Source organism: Bombyx mandarina, chromosome 25 (assembly GCF_030267445.1).
Source record: "Bombyx mandarina strain Sakado chromosome 25, ASM3026744v2".
Lineage (NCBI taxonomy): Eukaryota > Metazoa > Arthropoda > Insecta > Lepidoptera > Bombycidae > Bombyx > Bombyx mandarina.
The window spans coordinates 5,538,492-5,563,721 of record NC_143231.1 but is presented as its reverse complement, the minus strand read 5'-3'; the positions used below and the strand labels follow the sequence as shown (position 1 = coordinate 5,563,721).

General features: G+C 37.4%; 2 protein-coding genes across 4 annotated transcripts; one reads left to right on the top strand and one right to left on the bottom strand.

The window, feature by feature from the left end:
* Positions 1-1,246: 1,246 nt before the first annotated feature.
* LOC114245824 (uncharacterized) lies at positions 1,247-16,769 on the bottom strand. Its single transcript, XM_028178120.2, has 10 exons — positions 16,158-16,769; positions 15,791-16,078; positions 14,842-14,998; positions 14,347-14,456; positions 13,562-13,752; positions 9,280-9,416; positions 8,415-8,623; positions 7,918-8,088; positions 5,057-5,185; positions 1,247-3,845 (listed from the first exon to the last, which is right to left on the bottom strand). Exons 1-10 carry the CDS (start codon positions 16,359-16,361, stop codon positions 3,642-3,644), a joined length of 1,800 nt encoding a protein of 599 aa, XP_028033921.2. The 5' UTR covers positions 16,362-16,769; the 3' UTR covers positions 1,247-3,641.
* Positions 16,770-16,838: 69 nt separating this feature from the next.
* IFT54 (intraflagellar transport 54) lies at positions 16,839-23,805 on the top strand. 3 transcript variants are annotated; one of them, XM_028178112.2, is made up of 6 exons: positions 16,839-16,979; positions 19,544-19,661; positions 20,238-21,304; positions 21,381-21,539; positions 21,819-22,030; positions 23,606-23,805. In XM_028178112.2, the coding sequence occupies exons 1-6, from the start codon at positions 16,944-16,946 to the stop codon at positions 23,760-23,762; spliced, it is 1,749 nt and encodes a 582-aa protein (XP_028033913.2). In that variant the 5' UTR covers positions 16,839-16,943; the 3' UTR covers positions 23,763-23,805. The 3 variants fall into 3 exon arrangements, with proteins under 3 accessions (XP_028033913.2, XP_089594721.1, XP_028033910.2); XM_089738595.1 differs by lacking the exon at positions 16,839-16,979 and adding an exon at positions 17,242-17,355; XM_028178109.2 differs by lacking the exon at positions 16,839-16,979 and adding an exon at positions 17,405-17,946.
* Positions 23,806-25,230: the final 1,425 nt, after the last annotated feature.

Below are 25,230 nucleotides of genomic sequence, written 5' to 3'. Positions count from 1 at the left end.
CCAACTTATTAAGAGCAGACCTGAATTTGATTGAGCATATTATTTGGTCTATTTTAAAGGAAAGATATGAAGACACTCTCTAATAAAAAAAACACTACTGCTTTAAAGAAAGAGTGGCAACAAATGTACAAAGAAGAATGTTTTAAGTTGGTAGTGTCAATGCCGAAAAATGGCTGCTGTAGATGTATATAATTTAATTTTTAAAAATGTGCCAGGCGCCTTCTTTTTTCGGCAGGAGCTTTTGGTGAGGTTCAACTCCCACATACCTGTACAATATTTGATGGTAAGAAATTTTAAGCCCACCTGACTACTGCGAAGAAGTCCTAAGCTCTGGTTTGAAGAATTGAACAGTCGCTGTTACGATTGTATTTTATCCAATTATAACAACATTGTACAAAGCGCAATAAGAGTATATGAGTCGTCTATTATCAAAGGCGGCAATCTGACTTTTGGACAATGATTGGTAAATCAGAAAAACGAATTATTGACTTTGTATTCCATTGGCAGTCACAAAACTCTTCGGAACGACATCTTAGATAAATAACAGGTTAACTATTAACCTTTATTTAATGCAGGTTTTGAACCGTATTCTTTGAAGGAGACGATTATATTCAAATAAATCTGTATTGACATATCAATAAAAAAATTTTGTCCAAATGTACAGATTGCCGCCTTTGATAATAGACGACTCATATTACGTACGAGTCTTACGAATTTTGTAGTTACCGTAGCCATTTAACTCTGAATTCGAAACAATTCCAGATTTTCCTCTTTAAGATTTAGAACATTCATCCATATATGTATGTATCCTCTATAAAAAAAAAAACGATATTTTTTAATCAGAAACCATTTAAGTATTTTTTCTAATATTAAAGCACAAAGTCTGATCCTAAATACAATTACTCCGATACCAAAATTAAACACCAGAGGTGTAAAATATCACATCTCACAAATAAAATTAGATCCCATTTTTTCATAACTCCGAAATTTACTTAATTTTATTTATGCTTGTATTTTATTCAAGGGTGTTCTTTAAGTTTCCTTTGTCATATCCATGAAATATGTTCTAAAACTTTGTTAGATTTTTGCAGTAAAATTAATAAAAAAAACTATTTGTGGGATAACGTGAAAGTTGATATTATACCTTCTCTCTAAATATGGAAAGCACCAACTCAAGTACATTATACCGCTTTTAATAAATAACCGAACTAAACTACTAAATAAGAAATAACATCTAAAACATAAAATCAAACAATATTTATAAAATATGCATTTTCAAAGTTTATATATCTTAACTAATATATTAGCGGATAAAAAATTAAGCTATAAAACAATAAAAAAGAAATAAGAACGAAGATTTAAAAAAAAATCAAATGATCAAAAATCTATTTATACAATAGTAACGAAGTAATAGATAAAAATAGAAAGTTTATAAGGCACTTAATACTAATTCGCTTTTTTATAATTATCCTAGCCTAATAATTTACCGCATCCCTAAATGAATTATATAACAATCACGCATCTTGAAAATTAACAAAGGTTTGCTGAATCAATCTAAACCATATTTAGGTATAACATAAGATAACATTATTAAAAAGACTTAAAATCTATTTTTATAAACAAACAACAGACGACAGGCGAAATCCTGCTATGGTTTTTATAGTTTTTTTATACTTTTTACATTTCTGCATAGTATGTACGAGTATTACTATTATTAATAGAAGTTTGATTTGTCACATGCTTTATTTAATTCAGTCACTATATATTCGATATTTAAGCCTTAAATAAATTAAACAAACAACTTCCGTACATAATGTAATTACAAATAACTTTAAATTGATTTGGTATCATCACTACCTTTATACCTTTAATGATCTAAAATAAAGTGTTGATCGATTTATAACATCCTGTTTAAAATGCATTAAATTTGTTCAAACTTTTTTTACATTTATTATAAAAATCTATTTATGCAAATTACATAGAACATATAAGGTCTATTTATACATGATTTTTAAGAATTATGATTTACACTCCCAACTTTTCAGATAGGGAATAGGATCGAGCACGTATTCCATAGTAACTATTATGATAATCGATAGATATAATTAAAGACGCAAATAGTAAATATTGCAACATCCAAATTGGTATAGCTAATTGGGATGATTAGCGTACATAATCGAACGGATAGATTTTATAATATCTGAACGAGAATTAGGAAATATTTCAAAGTTCAATCGTTATCAATACGTAAAAAGACCCTACGTGCAGCCGCTGGGTGCCAGAGAGGGTCCGGGGCCGGCCAGCGTCCCGAGTTTTGGAAGTGGCATAAATAACATCAGCTCTATCCTTGTTCATTGATGCAGCATCCTGTATGAAAGATCTCGAGGGGTTTCATAAAAAGTTTGCTTAAACAAGTCCTAAATACAACATTCGGAACGTAAATTGACCAAGCTAAAACCCCTTTTTTTTCGAGCCGAACCTCATACGAGGTAGGCGCCTAGGGGGCGTGCGGGTTATGTGGGGCTTGACGATCTGCAGACATTGGAAGCTATCGTAAGAGTTATCGAAGCTTCATAAGAATATTATAGTTTTTTTTTTTAATTAATAACCCTTCGACATACGCTCATTAATAGACTGATTTAGAAGGGTCCATCATAAATGTTCTATAGGACGTTTTCACTAATATCTTTCATTCCTGACCTTCGATTAGTTTTTATTATTTATTTTAAGTCCAGTAACGTCTACCCGATCCCCCTTATAACTACATAATAATATGATATCACTTCACATATTCATCACGTTTTGTTATATGATATACAACTGCATAAAATAAAATAAATGTGTTACTATACTCAAATTTATAAGCAAAATGCAAATTGAAATAATTCGTTATTTCAACCTAAATCACTTTATTGAAGTCACAACCCATCGATTGATAGTGTTAAAAAATATATTTACCCCGTTTCACCGTTTTATTATTCAGAATTTATTTTACTCATATTAGTTTACAATATAAGTGCCGTTAATTTAAATGGAACTTATAATCATGATTTTCACTGTCTACAGATGTATGGAGAGAGAGACGCGCGTTTGCTGTATGACATTGCCGCGGATTCTCCATCCACTTTACACTGACAACTTTATCATTTAATTTTGATGATTAATCGTTATCAAAAAGCCACGTGTGACCAGCGCTGTGGTGTCATACGAACTGACGCAACATTGTCTATTAAAAAGTTATGTAAACTAAGTGCCGTAAATTTAAATGGAACTTATAATTATGATTTTTACTTTCTACAGATGTATTTTTTTATTGCTTAGAGGGGTGGACGAGCTCACAGCCCACCTGGTGTTAAGTGGTTACTGGAGCCCATAGACATCTACAACGTAAATGCGCCACCCACCTTGAGATATAAGTTCCAAGGTCTCAAGTATAGTTACAACGGCTGCCCCACCTTTCAAATCAAAACACATTACTGCTTCACGGCAGAAATAGGCAGGGTGATGGTACCTACTCGCGCGGACTCACAAGAGGTCTACCACTTTCTACCACGAGACACGCGCGTGTACAGTATGACAGTGCCGCGGATTCTCCATCGACTTCAATAAGTTAAGGGGCACACTGTTGAAGTCGAACATAATCATTTGTCGGTGTCGCTGACTTGGGCGAGTATATGTTTGACGATCTGGTCTATGGTGTGCGTGTCCAGCATGCGGGCGATGTTCTTGTCGTCTATCACGTACAGGAAGAGATGCTTCGTGTTCTCTCGGAGGCGTTGCATGCGCGTCCACATCGTGCGATCCGCTGGTTTAGCTCCGCAGTGCTCGATCACTTTCTCTAACACCTAAACAAAAAATAAAATCTATTTAGTTGAAGTTACGAGTTGTATTTGTATTAGAGTTGCCACGAATAGTGATTTGGCCAAATACCGAATACCGAATATTCGGCAATGCTGTCGGCCGAAGCGAATATTCGGCACAAAGTACATTATAGTTAGTCGAGCGCGTAAAGAATAATACGACAGATCGGGACCAGTCTCTATCGTGCGCGGGAGGTGTCCGGCCATTTGACTGTTTCAGTTGCGAGTAAATCACGTCACGGCATGCTTTGTCAGATCAATATAAAGAAATATAATAAAACATTACGATTTTGTAGAAAAGTTTATTCGTTAGTTCTTTTTTAATTGTTTGTTCATTTAAAAATGACACCAATTCATAAAAAATCGACCATATGGGGGGAATATTATGAGATTTGTAGTGAAAATAATAAACAAAAATCATGATTAGAGTTTTTTGACGAAACATGATTTGAGACCTGCCGGTCATTTTTCGGCCGTTTTCGGTATTCGGCCTATTCGGCAACAAAGTGGCCGAATAGGCCGAATACCGAATAGTAGCCGAATATTCGTGGCATGTCTAATTTGTATTGTATTGTGTGTATTGTTGTACCTATGTATTATGTTGTATTGTACCCACAATGCAATTAAACGACTATAATAATGTGAACGGAAAACATTCATTTACCAAGCTCACTAATTATACTGCATAGTACTCGTTAGACGTGCCCCGCGTTCTCTAGCGGTCATTGATCCCGCATATCTTTTTTTCTTCAACCCGTATCTACCCAATGCTGAGCGTAGGTCTTCTCAAACACACTACATTCTTTTCAGTCTCTTGCATCCATTCCTTACCAGCTATTTTGACCAGGTCGTCGGTCCACCCCATTGGTTGTCTGCCTACGTTACGAGGTCTCCCCTTCAGTACTATTGTGCCCCACCGATTGTCATGGGACAGCATATATGGCCGGCTCACTTCTACTTTCACCGAGCAATCACTTTCGCCATTTCAGTCAAAACAGTAGTTCTGCTGATTTCGATATTTCGCACGCTATCCCGGAAAGATACGCCTGACAGCCCGAAATATAGCCCTTTGCGTGATTTGCTCCCGTTCATCAATTAATTTTTAAAATTTAAAAAACTTCAAAAAAAAAAAAATGAAGGAAAAAAAGTACACTTAACCAGTTCGCTGTTACTTAAATATTTGTTAAAAGACTCACCACATCAACTGGCTCGTCGGGCCAACCGAAACACTCGAGTGTGTCTGAATCAATCAGTTTGAACAGCATTTTCCCTAAGTTGTCCAAAAGTTCCTCTTCTGTCATCAAAGGTCCATTATCGTTTTGCGTCTAGAAACAAATGTTACTAATCACAATGTTTATAGAATATATATTAAAGACGAGCGAAAACGGATACTCAACTATATTTGGAGGTGTGAAAGGCTATTTGGTTTTAGCGTCTTTTTGCTTAATCCGCGACAATTACCGTTGTAATTAAGTGCGTTTTATTTGGTATTAATATCAACTTTGGGAATGTTTAGACGACGAAAGGAAAGATCTTCCACCGAGCGAGTGATATTTGCTTGGTAGACCGACGGTCCAAATGTTGTTGTTCGGAACTTGTATATATGCAAGCTCGTCTTGAAAATGTCGTAAGCGACATTCAGGCATCTGTCAAATATCTTGCGTTGTATGATGGATTGTGGCTACCCGCCACATCAACAATTCGATGTTTTTAATTGAACTTCAATTAAGTTTACCCCATTCAAATAGCTGAAGAAGTTTTTTTGATGTGAAACATCTATAGCCGCACGTAAAACCGATTTCTGGCGTGGCAACGCATGCCGTGGCGACGCGTCGCCATGCGCAATCGACTGTGCGATTCTCTCCCACTCGATCCGGCGTTAAGCCATCTCTCTCGCTCCACTGAGCTCGGATACCTATAGTGTATACTCCGTAGTGTATACAGTGTTTTTTACTACAGTACACATAACCTGTGTTTTACTTGAAAACAAATTATTTTTTCGTAATATTTTAAGTTATCATTACGACATATTTAGCTCCTATCACAATCCGTTCTTTTCTGCATATTACTTTTACAAAATAATGGCGATGTTTCACATCTGCCAGGCGTCCCGTGACGGCTCATTTTTTTTTTGTTATGATATTTTTTCCAAATTTTAAACTTTAAATGGCTCTTCTGTAAAGTTGCAAAAATGTCGCTCAAACCAAACAGCCTTTCACCACTCGATATAATCATACATTGTGTTTTAAAACTATTCACGAAATTAAAAGATGACAGGAAAAAAATTAATTGCACACTTCATTATCTTTTTCGTTTTTATTAACTTGGGATGTATCTATGTAATGAAATATTGGAACATGATTTTCACTTCCTTCAAAACATCGGATTGATTTGAAACTTGACACACATATCAAAGAACGATATTAAATTTATAGAAAATTATTTTCTAATTTTTTAGTTAGCTAGCTACAAACGCGTGGTTTTTGGTTTTTTAATTATTATTTATTAAACTAGCATAATAATATTTAAAGTGAGCAATAGATTGCTTAATGGCGAAATGGCCAGGACGCTAGCAAAACATTCAACTGGCATCGACAACAAGTCTGCCATACCCAACACCATATCATATACATAACAACATATCTGTAGATCTGTGTATCTTATATAGATGTAAAGCTTGTTTATAAAATAAACATGTTTAATTATTTGAATTTAAAAACTTTTTTTTCCGCTCTTGTAAGCTTTTCATATGAAATAATAGGTTGGGGAAAAAGTCTTTTCGCATTATAGTATGTATTAACTTGTAATAAAATCTCTTTGGCTATACTATTGGTATCTGGCTGGTTTTGGTATCATTAAAAGTTTAAATTTTAAAGAAGATAATTCCAAATTCAAATTAGGAAAATGAGTGACTTTTATTTATTTTTCGTACTGTCAAGATGAGTGAATCTAATGAAGATACATTTTAAAATTTTATTACAAAAAAGGTAAAAATGCTACATAGGCCGCGTAAAAAACTTGCGATGTTTATGGACCTAGTGCTGTGAGAGTAGCACAAATTTGGTTTAAGCGTTTTCAATCCGGAAATGTTGATGTCAAAGATGCACGTCGCTCTGGTCGCCCTATTACGGATAAAATGGATGCTTTTTTTGAAAAAATGGAGCAAGATCGGCATATCAGTAGTTACGACGTAGCTGAAAAACTGGGAATTGACCACAAAACAGTTTTGGCACATTTGAAAAAAACTGGGTTCACAAAAAAGCTCGATATTTGGGTACCTCACGAGCTCACTGAAAGAAACCTAATGAACCCAGTACTCATTTGTGATTCTTTATTACGACGTAATGAAACCGAACCATTTTTGAAGAAGCTGATAACTGGTGATGAAAAGTGCATCACGTACGACAAGAACGTGCGAAAAAGGTCGTGGTCAAAGGCCGGCCAGGCTTCACAGACTGGCAAAACCCGGGTTAACTCACAACAAGGTGATGCTGTGTGTGTGGTGGGATTGGAAGGGCATTATTCATTATGAACTATTGCCACCAGGCAGGACCATCGATTCTGAACTCTACTGCGAACAATTGATGAGATTAAAGCAAGAAGTTGAGAGAAAGCGGCCGGAATTAATCAACAGGAGGGGTGTAGTTTTTCATAATGATAACCTCACATATCTTTAGCCACTCAGCAAAAATTAAGAGAGCTTGGCTGGGAGGTGTTAATGCATCCGCCGCATAGTCCTGACCTTGCACCTTCAGATTTCCACCTGTTTCGGTTTCTTCAGAATTCTTTAGGCAGTGTCAGGGTAGCATCACGAGAGGACTTCCAAAACCAATTGTCGCGGTATTTTGATCAGAAGCCCCAAAATTTTTATAGTAATGGGATCATGTCCCTACCTACAAGATGGCAAAAAGTTATTGAACAAAATGGTACCTACATACTTTAGTTAATTGTAAATAAACTATATTAAAAAACGTTGTAAATTTTCTTAAAAAATGCGAAGAAACTTTTTCCCCAACCTTATATGAACATCCTCATCAAATAATTGAAGCAAGCTTACAGAGATGTTTTCGTCACTGTTTTCGTTGACATCTTTTTGTTCCTGCATGCCGCCGTACAACACGCCGGTCCCCCCGTAGCCGTCCATGATCCGATCCGACTCCGCGTCCAGCATGTTCAATATACACTCTAGTTCCGACTTCTTCACTCTCACCGTATTCGCTTCGATACCCTGTCGTGTTATTAAACCAGTTTTATTATATTTCTAGTTTTGTGGTAATCAAAACAATTGAATATAACAAAAATGCAAATGTTTTCAAGATCATTTTGTAAATTGTCAACCACTCACACATTTACACAACTTAATAATATAATCAAAACTATTCCATATGACAGAAAAGTTTTATGTAAATAATATCTCCATTAGCCATTAGTCAAATATATACTTGACTATATATATTATAATACATATATAATATGTTGTATATTTGACTTTTAACTTTTTACTAATTTAACTTTACAAAATTATTGTAAAATTGTTGTAGAGGAGGCACTCACGAGCACCGTGCGCACGTGCTTGAGGTGCGCACTGAACATGGTGGGGTGATGCACGCGCACGTGCTTTACGAGCTTCTCGCCTCGCACGTAGGCGCGCGCCGACACGCAGTACATGCAGCGCCGCGGCCGCTCCAGTGTGTGCGTGGACAGGTGCCGCCGCATGTGCAGCTCCACCGCGAACCGCTTGCCGCACACTTCGCACTCGTATGCTGGCGACATACACGCACGGTGGGTGCCGGCTCCCATAACACGTCACTATTCCGATCCGCTCGTAGATTCAGTGAAGTATTCTTGCTAGGATAAGTGTAAAGCCTGCAATACATGTTGGCCGAGCTTCGCCGAGTGAACGCCAATACCAACGTATATACAGTATATTTGCATTGTCTTGGCATCGTTCGGTGTCGCACGCCTAGTTAGCAGAGTAAAGTCAAGCGCTAACGTGTATCATATCATGTAGAACTTATTTGGCGTAGCTTGTCACAACATAAACTTGCCGAACATGTAGGCAGTAGCACTTGCCTTGTATTAATTTGCCTACGCTCGCGTTGGTCCAAGCTCGGCCAACATGACGTATTGCAGGCTTTAGGATGTCCTCTCAAGTTGAGCCTCATGAACTCGCCTACTCAACCCATGCGAAGCGGCAATAGCTCCTCGAAGCTACTAACAATTAGGTAAAAATTTCTAGAAGCTTAAAAGTTTGAATAATTTTCTTAATAGTTTGAACGGTAATTAATGTCTATCTGTATTGTACATGTTTAAAGATATTTTAACAGAAAATATGTTTTTAATTTTCGGTACAAATTTCCATATTTTTTTTTAAGATTACAATATAGTTTATTATATACAGACAGGAAGTTATACTCACGTCTATCTTCGAGGTGCACTTTTACGTGTTTCTGCAATTGAGCCTCACTTAAAAATGGTTTCTTAGAGAACTGGCAATCTTGGAAACGACACGCGAATTTGCTATTTCCTTTGTGTACGTTTTTGTGGTCTAACAATCTGTAATCATTTAGATTTGCAATTTATGTTTAGTAATTAAAATCTATCTCCATAAGCATACTATCCTATGCATTGGATATTTTTTGGAATTGATTGTGGAGACATGTTAAGTTAAATTTGGCCTAAAATTTATTGGAGCATGAACGATAATATAATCAGTGACAATATTCAAAGGACTGAACTAAGAGAATATTACCTCGGAACAAATAAGTTTGCTTATTACACTTCATCTATTTATCTACGCATTGGCGAATTCAAGGTCTAAGGCATTCTCTACTAGTTAACCAAAGGTAGTGCATAGGTGCATAGTGCAATGTTAGGTAAACAATGATCGGTGCATTTACTCCAGTTCGATAAAGCGGCACGACACGAGAACCCTCTCATCGTGGCCGCCGGTAACTACATTCCCGATCCTGCGGACAGAATGGAAAGCAGTCGACGTCGCCCAAAACACGTCATCTCGGATCCTCCCGATCCACTAACGGTGCTTCTAGGTACTTCCAGCACCGGTCACCGTTGTCGTCGAACCCGTCGCTTGCGACGAAGGGCTCGACGAGTAAATTAACTCTCAGACACAGCCCACTGAGTTTCTCGCCGGATCTTCTCAGTGAGTCGCGTTTCCGATACGGTGGTAGATTCTGCGAAGCACGACTCTTGCTAGGGTTCGTGTTAGCATCGTCGTCAGGTTTGAGCCCCGTGGGCTCACCTACTAGTTAAGGTTCCGCTGGAATAGCCTCTCTAGGCTACCAGCTTAGGTAGGGAAAAAAAAAGCATTTGCTGAGAATAATAAATTCGAATTTCTAGCCAGAATAACTTTCCGTATTAAAAAGGAATTTTTTTTATTGCCTTTGTAGGCAGACGAGCATACGGCCCACCTGATGGTGAGTGGTTACCGTCGCCCATGGACTTCAGCAATGCCAGGGGCTGAGCCAAGCCGCTGCCTACCACTTAATACTCTCCACAAGCCTCGTTTGAAGAAGGACATATCATAGCGCTCGGGAAACACCGTGGAGGGGAGCTCATTCCATAGCCGGATGGTACGTGGCAAAAAAGACCTCTGGAAACTATGGATGAGTGCAGTGGCTCCAGGTAGTATGGATAAACTCTACTCCGGTGGCGGGCGGTGCGATGGTAAAAACGAGATGAAGGTATCATCTCGAACAATTCCTCAGAGCACTTCCCATGGAACATACGGTACAAAATACAGAGGGAACCGAAGTCCCTCCGCAGACCCAGAGGTTCCAAACGATCCGTGAGAATGGGATTATCGACAATCCGAACAGCCCTTTTCTGTATGGAGTGAAATGGAAAAAGCTGGTATTTGGGAGCCCCGGCCCAGAGAAGGGAGCAGTACTCCACGCGAGGCCGGACTTGTGCTTTATAAAGCTAAAGTCTTTGTTCAGGTGTGAAGTACCGCTTCGCTCTGTTGAGGACTCCCAGCATTTTAGACGTCAACTTGGCTTTGCCTTCCAAATGACTCCGAAATTGGAACCGCTCGAAATGTCGACCCCAAGTATCCCAATACTCTCAGAAGGTTGCAGGGATACTCCTTGGAATTGCGACGCCATGACAAAGGGGTCCTTCTTCGCAGTGAACGCGCAAACTTGTGTCTTTAACGGGTTGAATTGAACCAAGTTCAATTCACCCCATTCATAGACTCGCCCCAGAGAGTTCTCCATTTCAGATACAAGTTTTGATCGTCTCTCTTGCACCACGCTCCGAGAGAGACTCTGATAGCCGATATATCGCGCATCCCCCGTGCTGTCATCCGCATAGCAATGCATGCCATCAATAGACAGCATGTCATTGATATACAGGATGAAAAGCGTAGGGCAGAGCACCGAATCTTGTGGAACGCCAGCATTAATGGTCATGGTATCAGAACAGTCACCGTCTACAACGACCGTGATGCTCCGCCCATGCAAAAACTAGCGCTCCACTTGCAGAGACCCGCGGGGATTCCGTAAGATGGTAGCTTCGACAGAAGTGCTCTATGCCAGACCCTGTCGAAGGCCTTCGCGATATCAAGGCTCACAGTAAGAGCCTCGCCCTTGCTCTCCAAGGCTTCAGCCCACCTGTGAGTAAGGTATACAAGAAGATCGCCAGCTGAGCGACCGTGACGGAAACCGTACTGCCGGTCACTGATCAGCTGGCGATCCTCAAGATACTTCAGGAGTTTTATATTTATTATTTGCTGCATTACCTTGGAAAGCAAGGAAGTTATCGCGATAGGCCTATAGCTCGATGGGTCCAACCGGTCACCCTTCTTGGGGATAGGGTGGACGTGGACGGTCTTCCATGAAGACGGAACCCTGTTAGTGCAATAAGAGAGGCGATACAAACGCGTTAGCGCAGGCGTCAGCTCAGGGGCGCACGTTTTCAGAACCACTGCAGGGATGCCGTCTGGCCCACTCGACTTATGAACGTCCAGGAGTCGGAGTTCCGGCCTGACTGCACACTGTGTGAAACAGATCAGGGAACTATCACACCGGGGGATGTTCGGTGGTGTGGCACCCCCGTCGTCCACGGTCGAGTTCGAGGCGAAGAGTTTGACCAGAAGGTCAGCCTTCTCTTTCGCACTATGGGCCAGACTGTCATCGGACTTGCGCAGTGGTGGGAGACTAGACCTGCAAAAGTTTCCTTCTGCAGCTTTGGCGAGCAACCAAAAAGCACGGCTCCCAGAGGGATAGCTCTTTAGTCGCTCGCCAACTCTAGCAACGTGCTCCGACTTCGCCCTGGCAATAACCTTCTTGTAGGACCTGGAAGCGGCGTTATATTTCCGCCTTTCCTCTGAGACGTTAGGGTCCTGACCGCTTAAGATGTGCAGCATCCCTACTGGCATTGTTATACCAGGGTCTGCTGCGACCCGCAACAGGCACCTCAGAGGAGGGAATAAACAATTCCATCCCCTGGAGCACCACGTCTTTAAGACGGTCCGCACAGACGTTAGGATCAGCAGAGGAAAAGCAAAACCGCCCCCATGGGTAGGATGCGTAAAATTCACGCAATCCATCCCAAGCTGCCGACATATACCGCCAGACTCTTCGACACCCGGTCGTCGTTCGACGACCAGGACGAGAGCGTGGTATGGCAGCACGGATAAGGCAGTGATCAGACGATCCAAGCGGAGCGTCGACCGCCACACTGTATCCGGCTGGATCGGTGGTCAGCAGAAGGTCCAACAGAGAAGGCTCGTGCCCCTCAATATCCCAGCTGGTGAAACAGCCCACCCGTGCTGGGACACGGGTGGGCTGTGTCACCAGCTGGGATAAGCCGTAGGCCAGGGAGAAATCATAGGAAGCCCGACCCGGGAGGTCAGTGGTTCTGGACCCCAACCACTTTTGGTGATGAGCTTTAAAGTCTCCAAGAACCATAACCTCCGCAGATGGGTACTACTCAAGCACGCGGCTAGTCCCCTCTTGCACATGCTCTATCAGAGCTGAACCTGCATGACTGCTGTGGGACCTGTACAGGCAGGCGTAGACTCGGGTACAACTCCCGTGGTCTACGCGCAGGCACAAGAGAGACAGGTCCCGTTGTTCGAGGCCTCGTAGACCGCGACAACAGACATCAGCCCGGACGAATACACACACCCCGGCTTTACGCAGGAAGTTGTGCTCCAATACGTAGCCGGGGTATTCAAGGTATGAAGTATCATCCGGAGCAGATATCTGCGTCTCCGTCAGAAAAAGTAGGGCAGGCTGCGCCGTCTCAAGATGGTGGTGTACGGCGTCGAGGTTACTATGTAGGCCCCTTACATTGCTGAAATCCACATTAAATGTGGAATGGGGAATCACCGACAAAACCCTTTTCCTTTTTCGAACTTTCATATATTTTCGGCTCCCGTTTAGCACCATCCAGGGGTCACTTGTAGGAAATCGCGGGTTAGACCTACGGAAGCAGGAAGCAATCAACCCAGACCCCCCAATATTCCGACCGGCAGTTTCATGTTGTCCAAAATTAATCAAGAACATTGGAAGTATTGTGCCAAAATATTAGTTAGTCATTCTAAGTCTTATGTTAAATCACTTAATGTATAGTTTGCTCATGAGTGCTCGGATTCATTTACTTTCACAAGGGATTAGGAAAGTAAAAATGTCCTGAAATTCAGTTAATATATAATAGTAAAAAATCAAATAACTCACTGGCATGTTCTCGAGAAAGTTTCTCCACATTTAAGGCACATTTTCTGCGTATTGTGCTTGTCTAGATGTCGCTGGAGCTGCGATTTCTGTATGTACGACCTGTTACAATGCTTGCATTTGTGAGGTTTATCCGTAACGTGAGTCAAGATGTGACGCCGCATTACTTCTACCGTGTATGTAGCATAGCCACACTGAAATTATAAAGTAAATAGATTAGACACCATTAAACATTAAACAAAAAAATAATGGTATAAATTGCTCGTTTAAATGGGCACAAATTCAAAGTCTTTTTTGTTTTTTCTGAGTACTGAATAAGGGTTCAAGTTCGAAAATGTCGATCAATTTAATTAAAATTGTTTTTTTTTTCAAACCATTTCAAAAGAGCCGTATTTTCATATTTTCACTTATATTAAGTTTGATTGTGAATCCGACAGGCCATGGCGTCACCGTCCACAAAAGCAATTTCATAAATAAATACAAATCATCAGTGACTGACGGCAGCTGCAATTGAACAACAACATTGTCATGGCAATCAGCAATCTGCCCGTAAATTCAGAATCATACTTGTATTAAATGGTTTGGTTGACTGGACAAAAATGCTAAAATGAATATTTTCTAACAACTTACCATTTATTTTTACCCAGGAAGCAGAGGAATATAATTTTAAAAATTAGTAATATTTGTAATAAAAATTTGAAGAAATAGTTTTATGATCTTGTTCTTTGAATAGTTACTTAGTTCAAATATAATTATTTCACATATATTACAATAAAGTAAAAGGTTACCACTTCACAGGTGTAGTTTTTCTCTCCATGTATTTCTAAATGTTTGGCCATGGCTGCTCGGGAACTGGTAGATTTACCGCAATGATAGCATTCATAATAATTTGGTGTCCCTTTAAAATTAAATATTCTTATAAGTGTTTCAGTGTGATATACAACAGTAAAGCAAGGAAATACTTAGAGAATATTGTGATAATGTTTTGTTGAACTTATTATTGTATTTTTTATACTTATGCAAAGGGGTAGACAATTATTAGAGCCCATGGATATCACAATGTCAGTGCCACCAGCCAATATGGGACATGAGGTCCATGTTTTAATTTTATTGTAGAAAAGTTTTTCCCACCTCCAAACCAGAATGAATGACTGTGTGACTGAACTGTTTAAATTAACATTTTAGATGATACGAAATCATTGTTCCCTGTAGTTGTAAAATTGTAATTACTACTTGAAACAGTCTTTTATGTAATTAAAACATTCAAGCTCAACAATAATTACCTGAATGTTTTAAATGCCAATGATTTACTAGTCTAGAAAAGTTTTTAGTTTCAAAAGTACATGACTTGCAGAAAAAGTATTTTTCACTTTTATGTATGTGCTGAGTTCTAAGATGTACGATCAGATTATCTTTCCTTGTGAATTTTGACTTGCAAATCTGAAATAAAATAAACAAGATGATAATTCAAAATCTAATGTTAGCTTTAAAATTCTTTTAGTCTTAACTCAATTGAATTCATCAGTGCCCACCAGTGAGTGGGTATCTGGAGGGGGATGAAAATATTTAGAATTCGTTTAGTAAGAATTAGTCAAAGTATTGGTTTATTTTCTTATATAGGTTAATGAGCTCACGGCCCACCAGGTGTTATAAGGTTTCCGGAGCCCATAGACACCTACGACGTAAATGCCACCACCCACCTTGTGACACCAGTTCTTAGGTCTCCGATTTTACAGGACAACGGCTGCCCCACCCTTGAAACCGAAACGTATTACTGTTTCACTGCAGGAAGAAACAGTGTGGTGGTACCAACCCGTACAGATTCACAATTTTCTACCACCAGTAATTATGCAAATTATATTTTTTATGTTATTTTATGTTATTCCTTTGGCGTGGAAGTCAATTGTGAACATTTGTCAAGTACGTATTTAATTGGTAAAATTGGTACCTGCTAGTGGGATTCAGGCACCAATGCATCGCTACATATGAATGCATCGGGCGACTTACCCTTTAGGCCACGACAACTTCAAAACTTTATTTTTTGATACATAGGGATCAAACATACTATTCACCATACAAAAATGCTAGACAAGCTGTTTGTAAAATCACTTTTGCCCACATATACAATCATACACACTACCAGTTCTTCAATTATCAATAGATAATTTTCATTCAAGTTGAAATAAATAAGGACTCTGTAGTTATAATTGATTATTTAAAGTACATACTTACTTCACAAGGATACAAATTTAACTGACGACCATGACAGCCACTTTGTGTCATATGACGAGTTACATGAGATCGTCTTACAAACTCTTTGTTGCATTCTGGACATACATATAAGGCTCTTTCATGTATTGTCTCTATGTGTTCCTTCAGAACAGTTTCATTTGGACACTGTACTTTACATTTTGTGCAAGCAACACTATTAGGTAATGTGGAGTGGTTCATTTCTATGTGCTGAAGATGACTCTTTTTGAACTTAAATTTCTTCCCACATTCTTTGCAGCAATATGGTTGCTAAAAAAAGGGTGGAAGATCTTATTTAGGAATTGTTAAAACGCAAAATTTATAAGTAGGTAATGTAAAAGTTACGAACCTTATTATTTGAACTCATACGACAGATTTCCACGTGACTCTCCCATTCGTCCTCGTCACAGGACTTTTTACATATTGTACAAACATAAACTTGTCCAGAATTAACTTCTTGTTTGATATCTGTTGGTTGATCTGTGTTGCTTGACTTGAGTTTTTTATTCTTGGACCCTGGGGGGCGACCCACTCTCTTACCTTTACGAGGCATCTTCAATTAAGTTTGCAAATCGTGTTTACAGAACAATAGTTTATTTAGTTTACAAAACGAAACTACATAAACAATCAAGAAGTTAGTGGGTATACACTTTGATATTACTTTCACTCAGGCGCTTTGAGAAAATTGTATAGCTTCACACAATTTGGTCTTCAAGTAAACTTTAGACAGAACAGAGCATCAGGCGCCACGTCTGCATATTAAATTTATATTCAGTCTTGCCAATGTAGTGTAGATCTAAGGAAAAGCATATGGAGCCACCATTTGAAACGATTAATTAAGACATAAATAAGTCTTGTTAAAATATTTATTTTGTAATAAATTGATTATTTTGATGCAATTAAAAAAAAAATTTGAGAATTAAAGACCTACAAATCGTACATAGACAATATATAAACATTATTAATTGTGCTGATTTGTGCTTACGTAGGATAATCTATGATACGGTAAGTCTGCTTTTTTTTTCAATAAAGAAATGAGCTTGTCATGATATGGCGTATGTTGAGTTCAAATTAAAACTAAGTGGAATTTTTTTCGAAAGTGGGAAAGGTGTATTGTAAATTACCAACTTGGGATATGCGTACCTCTGGGGTGTTACGAATCCCATTGGGGGTACGTGAGAATTATATTGGTAATGGCCGTAAATACTGAGAAGTTAAAATAAGTAGTTAAATTAAGAAAATTAAAAATATGATTATAATGTTGTTTTGTCTACAACATATAGTTTCAAATGAACTTTATGCTAATAACTATTTAATAAAAACGACCGATAGACCAGAAATGAGACATTTTATAAGTATGGAATTATCAGGATTCAATCGAAGAGAAATGAGACACATTAGGTATGGAGTTATCAAGGTTGAAGAACTCAAAAAAAGTTTAAGGGGTATGGGAATGAAAAATGTTTGGAAAGCACTGCTTTAGATCACCGTGGCGGGCACCGTGGGTTTTCATAGCAGTCAACAAAAATCAATCCTTCTTTTTGAAAGTACGTAATAAAAACAAGATCGCTGTTGCGCAAATTATTTTAGATTGCCAATTTGAAAGCTCCGTAAATCCTTGTATTTTACTGAGTGTTCATTTAATGCCATTCCATCCCATCTCATTGCTTTTAAATATGTTCTATTCTTTTTCACTTTTCATTCAAACGATATAGGTTTTGCCTGGAATTTTTGACAATTGTCTTTAAAGCTATCTTGCAAATGGGTACCGGCTGTATGGGCATATATCCCGTTCTTTGACCAACAAAACATTTTTGGGTTCTAAGCCGTTTCCATGGGAACGTACAGTGTACACAAAATTAAAAATACCACGACTCCTGACAACCTTTATGAAACTTAAGTTTCTTGTTAAATTATTGTAATCAACAATTTTTTGTGTCGTTAAGAATAGGTATATGGTTATTTGATATTTATTGCTTCATGTTTACTTTGTAATATGTGCAATGGAAAAAGAAATAGACCCACATATCATAAAAGAAACTCAAACATCGCTCGGAAAATATGTGAAGAGGCCGCCTTTAAGTGAAAAATTACTGAAGAAGCCTCCCTTTAGATTTCTACATGATATTATTACTAGCGTGAGTGCATATATTTTTCAAAGCACTTTTAGAAACACATTTAGAAAATTCTAAATAGCAATGACTTCAAAAATGCACTTTTCCAGTGACGTATGTTAAGATTCAGCGCCCTGAGCCTGAGCCGATAAGGTTTAACGCCTTAATAAAATAAACGAAAAAAATATTTTTTTTAATACGAAATTAAATCGTGCTTTATTGTTTGTGTGTAAAGAATAATCATAAAGAATGAAAATATGAAAATGGCCTAGTAAAGAAAAAGCAAAACTGAGCGCGTAATGATGCGGTTTGCGTCTATCCTAACAGGAGCCTTTTTGGTTTTAGGGTATCTACCCTAGAACCCTAGAGGCGTATTTACGCTGTGTAATTCCACTGACGAGACCTGTTACAGAAAAATAATCAATCGGAACGGAAATTAAATAAAGCAACACCATATCTATCTATACTTTATTTTTTAATATTATAAAGCTGAAGAGTTTGTTTGTTTGGTTGAACTCGCTAATCTCAGGAACGACTGGTCCGATTTGAAAAATTCTTTCAGTGTAGGCTATTTAACACCACACTAAGACCAATACGAGCGGAGCACTAATAAATAATATTTCAAAATCGGGTTTATTTCCTTTTGGGAGCCTCCGCTGCGTGCGCTGCGGAAACGGTTTAAGTGTCGCTAAAATAAAGTATGACAAAAAATTTCCCCTTTAAAAGTTCTAAAAAAAGTCCGCGGCGGCATATATTGGCTCACTATAATCTTTTTTAAACTAACCAAATTTGTTCTAAAATAAAGCATTATTTATGACGGTGTTTTTATAAAGATGATATTAATACTTATCCAAAGAAATACGTTATTCATTACAAGCATTTAATTTAAAAGAAATTGGCCCTTTACATCATTTGATTTCAATGAATATCCTAGAAGATATCGCAGTTTTAAAATAACATTAGCAAAATCCATAAGAAAAATAAATATCAAGCACGTAATAATGGTGTAGAAGGCGCCGACCGGCCGGGCCGGTACGCGGCGACACAAAATAAGAAGAAAAAAAGAAGTACCCAAATCATTTCAAGATAGGCTGAAAATTGTACATTTTTTCGATTTCTCCAGGATCCCATCATCAGATCCTGATCCTGATGATTACTTACAGGACCATTCGGGAAGTCTAGCGTTTCGAACAAAAAAAAAGAATTATCAGAATCAGTTCAGGCATTCTCGAGATATCGGTGAACAACATAGATAAAAATATGGTGGTCGAATTGATAACCTCCTCTTTTGAAGTCAGTTAAAAAGCGTGACTTTGGTCCCTTAAATAGCTCCTTAACATTCTATTATTAAATAATATTTACACCTTCTACGTAAATAAAGTCCCGGGTAAAATTGAGCGTTATCCCAAAGTAAACTAAAGTCTAAGTAAAATAGTCTGATATTACTACAAAATGGCTTAAGTAGCTAACATGTCCTGGTAACTAATTTTTTATTATCATTGTACTCACGGCCTGATCTGAGCTGATGTTAATCTGTTACCAAAGTCCATAGACCTCGAGCTATATAAGTTTAAGTTTTTACTACTCATTTTCTCTAATGCTTTTTTATTACTAATTCTAGGTTTTAAAAACAACTGGATTTTTCGAAGGTTTATTTGAAAAGGACGAGTTAACTTCTGAGAATGTTAAAGATAGAGAGAGTAAAATACAGTTTTTAAATAAAGTCATTTCAGTTATACGTAAGTTGATTTTAGATGTATAGATGGATGAACGTGCTCACAGCTCGCCTGGGGTTCTAATATCAGAGTCCACAGACTTCAAAAAGTGAATACCTGCCTTTACTAGGGTCTCTATTTCAATTGGATAGTAGTTCTGCAAATTAGTTTTATGTAAAATTTTAAAGCTAAAATAGGTGACCGAGCTCACTGCACACCCGTGGTTATCGGAGCTCATACACATCAACAACGGAAATGGCGGCACCCACCTTGAGACATGAGTTATAAATCTTAGTTCTATAAGTTCTATAGCACGATGGCTACTCTACTCTGTCTTAAGGTATTAGACAGGCAATATTAAGTTATGAGAATATTGTAAGGTTCAAATAACCCCATCAGACACCGTTTTTTTCTTCAATCTATTAATGTAATAACTACCGCTGTCTTGCCCATATTCTTTTCGAAACTTTCGCAGTTACTATAATATAATATATATTAGATTAATACCTTGTGTTCCCGAACTCATTCACATATTAACAAAATTAAGTATGTATTTAAAAAAACTTACAAGTATTTTTAATTTTGTAAATTTATATACAGATTATACAACAGGAAAACCTATCAATATTAAGCCTTCAAAGATAGTAGCAGGTCAAGAGGCAGAGAAAACGAATGAACTCTTACAATGTTTGGCACAAGCTCTAGACAACAATTTATCGTCAGTAGAAGCAGTGAAAAAATATAAAGAAAATGCATCACAAAATACTGTGCTTATAAAAGAAACGAGATCTAAAGAATCGATTCCTAAGAAAAACAGTACAAAAAACTTAATTTCTAAGAGCAGCGATAATTTATCGAACCTAAAAAACGAAGCAAAAGAAAAATCTTCATCTAAAAAAGAAAAAGTTGAGAACCATCCCAAGCATGAAAATATTGCTAAGAATGAACCGCAAAACAAAACGAAACAAGCAAAAGGGAATCCAAAAAAAATTGTACCGCAAGGTAAAAAAAAATCTACGGAATCACATGTACAAATAACGGAAAAAGTTAAGACACAAAGAGCTTTACCCGACCCTCAAGAAATTAAAACCCAAGAAAAAATTGAACTCAATGAAGAAACTCAGTGGAAAATAGACAACAAAACTGATAATTCGGATTCAAACACAAACGATGATTTAAATCCAAGTAGTAATATTGAAACATCAGGAGCACAAGACCAATTGAGCACTTCTTACGCTATAAATGAGCAAGATCTGAATTCATCATCATCCTCACAAAATTTAATGGGCGAAAATGTTAATGAAATCAGCATTGACACAAACTCAAAAAAATTACATACAAACGAACATCTATCGTATCAAGACACACCAACTACAGATAATATTATTAAGGATTTAAACATAAATAAAGTTTCACAAGAGCCTTTGCTTATTAACACAAAATTAAAAATCGAAAACGATCAATCAGAAACAGGAAATAATTTCGCTGTAAAGCCAGCTGAATATTCTACACCCTCCATGGTTCAGAGACCAGCTAGTGTAAGACCATCTTCTTCGAGGCCTGGAGCACCACGACCAAGAGAAAAATTAGAAACCATAATTTCTGAAAACGAGAATCTAATTTTAGGGAAAGTTAATATTATTGCAGAACACGTGCAAAACGACGAGGTCAGGCTAATTCCTGGTTATCCTTTTTTTAGACTCGCAAATTTTATGAAAACTAACTTTCTAATTCAAATTATAGGAGGAAGACAACTCTATCATAATCGCGGAGCAACACAATAGTTCAATGACCCAAGATATATCCGGAGACTTACAATCGCTGAATGACCACGGTCATTTAGTGCAACAAATAATCGATGCGCAGAGAGAACTAAGCAAGATTTCGGGAAAAACTGAAATTGTTAGTGCCATTTAGATTTTGATGAATTTGAAAATTTGCAGATGCATCAAGGATCGGTGGCAATGTATTAATTTTATTACGTTGGCCTTATTTCCTAAGTCGTGTGAATTCAGCTTATTATTTGTGTATATTATGTAAAATTTTAAATTAGAAGTTTATTTAATCTCAATTCGTTTATTTAAATAACACTTATGTTCTTGCCTTCACCTCACAAAATCACGTCCCTGCCATTTAAATCTAAACTATTAAACAAATCTTTACAATCATCAATTTTATCAGGAATGGGAGTCTGGAATCCAAAAAGCCAGAGAAACACAACATCAAGAAATTGAACAACTAAAATTCAATATTCAGGCTTTATCGCGTGTGGCCAATCCTTTGGGAAAAGTACTCGATCATTTACAGGAAGACGTGGAAGTGATGCGACAAGAACTAAACCAATGGACAAACATGTACGAAGAAATCACTAAAGAGACGCACAAGCAAAAATTGTGAGATATTTAGTTAAATGTTTTTCACTTACTGCATTAATAGAGCGGAGTCGTAACGGCATTATCACTTAAATCGTTCGGCAACTTCAACTCTAATCAACTCTGTAAAAAGGCTGTATACGTAAAAAAAACAGAAAAAAAAATCGTTGGTAACTAATGTGAATCATTTAAAGTACCTACGTATCCTTTCCAAAATTTTATTAGAGTTTATTACAAATAATATTTACTATTACGGATTATATAGGTTAATGTAGGTTGTTAAATTGTTTTTTTGTTTGTAGGAATTGCCCTTAATGGTAGAATGAGCTCATTGTCCACGTGGTGTTATGTTATTACAGTAGCGCGACATGATAACATGTTGCTGCTACTCCTCTTTTTAAGGCATGAGGTCGAAATCTCCATTGTTTTAATATGTAACGGCATGGGACAATTATTACGCCGTGTGATCTTGCAATAAATCCCACGACCAGTAAAGTTATTTGTATGTATTCGTTAGTGCTAAGTTTTTTTTTTCAAATTTCTTGGTAGTAGGTAACTGCCCGATTTTTGTTATTTTTGGAGATTCGATTTACCCATGGCATTTGATTTCGAGTTCGAGAATTTGTAAACTACAATTTATCAAAGTTGTTGAGACCGAAGAGTTCCTACTTATTAATAAAACTAGATTAAGTGACATAGGTTGATACCAGGTAGATCTCTAATTTAATAAATTACGTTTTATTTAATTATTTTTTTATTACCACATGTACTTACTCGAAAGAAATAGCGAGTCTCACCTAAATTTAACTAAAAGCCAGCTAATAGTTTTAATCATTGAAGCGTCCTATGCCTAATGAGTATAACGCCCCTTGTATACCTATCGAGTGATGTGGGACTCTTTTTTCCTAACTAATTTATATTTACCTGTATACGATAAATAATTATAAAACGTGACATGTTTAGCGAACGATTACACAGTTACGGAATAAAATTGTGAAGTTCAAGTCGAGCCCGATATTTATTGCAGGACGGATTACTTACAAGTAGCAGGACTTACAAGTCCACACGGGTAAATTCTAGTATCCTTCCTGTTTCTGTTATGAAGCGATAACACGTTCCGCTTTGAAGAGTAGGATAGTCGGTAGTCCACTTTTAAAAAGGAATTACTAGTGGTAGGACGTCTTGTGAGTCCGCACCGGTAGGTACCACCACCCTGCCTATTGCTATCGTGAAGCAGTAATGCGTTTCAGTTTGAAGGGCGGAGCAGACTTTGTACGGTTAAAAGTGAGACCTTACACCTCATGTCTCAAGATCGCTGGCGGCATTATACGTTGTAGATGTCTATGGGCTCCGGTAACCACTTAACATCAGGTGGGCCGTGAGCTAGTCCACCAATCTAAGCATTAAAAAAAGGAAGTATACCATCCATAGAACATTATTATTACATGTACATATTATCATTTAGTATAATCAAACTCATAAATGAATAGTTTTTTGTTTGCGTAGCGTTAAAAGAGGCCCTAAATCAAGGCTTAATATTAATTCCCTTCATTTCTTAATTAATTTTCAATGTGTAATGCTTTGTTTTTTATTCAGGTGTAATGAAGAGTCTCTTATACCTCTGCGTACAAAACTGAAGCAACTGGACTTAGAAATCCAAGAAAAACAAGATAAAGTAAACGACCTCAAAGTGATAATACACAAAAACTCGTCGAGAATTGAAAAATTGCTTGCTACTGGGAACGTGCAATAATTTATGTAAATTAATATAAAAAACAAGAATGTTTTTTCTTACATTTCTTTAACCCTTTTAATGTTGAGCTTATTTTCACATATTTTGCAGAAATTGCGAAAGGATTTTTGAAAAAACTACCTTATTGATTAAGCGTGCACAGAATCTTAATTATTTTCCTCAAATATAAATAGATTTTCGTAATTATTTCTGTTACCTGTAAGGAACATATCAAATTACTCAAATGAAACATATTTTCTACTATACAGTATTAATAAAAAAATATCCAATAGGCTTTTTAATATCGTTGTGTAAATGTTTTGGTCCGGGAATTTCGAAAAAAAAAAGTATTATTTGTTTCGTTGGACAAAAGTATAATACAAGGAAACTACACAAACGTATCGGAATCAAAGCCGTCCAAAACATTAAACTCATCTTTGGAAGGTTCACCACTTTCGCTACAAATACGCATTCTTCGCATTTGTAAACATTCTAATTTCATCATCACTGTCACTATTTTCATGAAAAGAAAGAAACATTTTCCCTCAAAGCTTCACAAGTGTTTTCTTCATCACTATTTGACGAATTTGACATTTTGTAAGTAGATTAAAAAAACTTTAATTAAAAAAATACAAAAATCAAATTCACAGCAATTTTTTTTTAAAAACGTTATACATGCGCGCTCTAAAACACGTACGGATTGATACCTTTATTATAATCATAGATAATACACTTCATCTTAAGCTGTGCAGTAGTCGGTATTCCGACGCTCCGCAATTCTTACGCATTAATTAAGTCGACCTATCGACGGTTCGCTCTTTAAGGGATAGTGGACATTATGTTCAAATATTAGGGGTTTATGTATGAAATTGCCGATTTTTTCTGAAAATTCGTTTTTTTTTCCATTTCACATATTTATTTAATCAATATATCTACCATTATTATCTATACATTGCTGCAATCTAACAGGAAGGTCATTTATGCCTTTGCGATAGAAGTCTAGTGATGTAGATTCTACAAACTATGTGAAAGCATTTTGCACTGCCTTCTGGGAAGAAAACTTTTTATCACGTAGAAAATGGTAGTCCGTTGGAGCAAGATCTGGCGAATGCGAATCTGGCGAAAGGGTGACGAACGGTTTCTAATTGCAGTTCCTGTAGAGTTAAAACGGTTTCTCGTGCTGTATGAGGTATCGCGTTATCATGGAGCAATAATGGTGAAGATCGATTCATGAGTCAGGGCTGTTTCACTGCAAGTTTTGCTATCATTGTTCTGAGTACGGCGCAGTAGACATCTGCCGTTATTGATTAACCAGATCGGAGAAAGCTATAGTGAATAACACCATGCTGAGACCACCAAGCAATTACCATTACCTCTTTATTGGTAAGCTTTGCTTTAGGACACTGTTGCGGCGTTTGACCTGGGGTCAGCCATTGCATTTTTCGCTTACGGTTATCGTAAAGAATCCACTTTCTATCACATATCACAA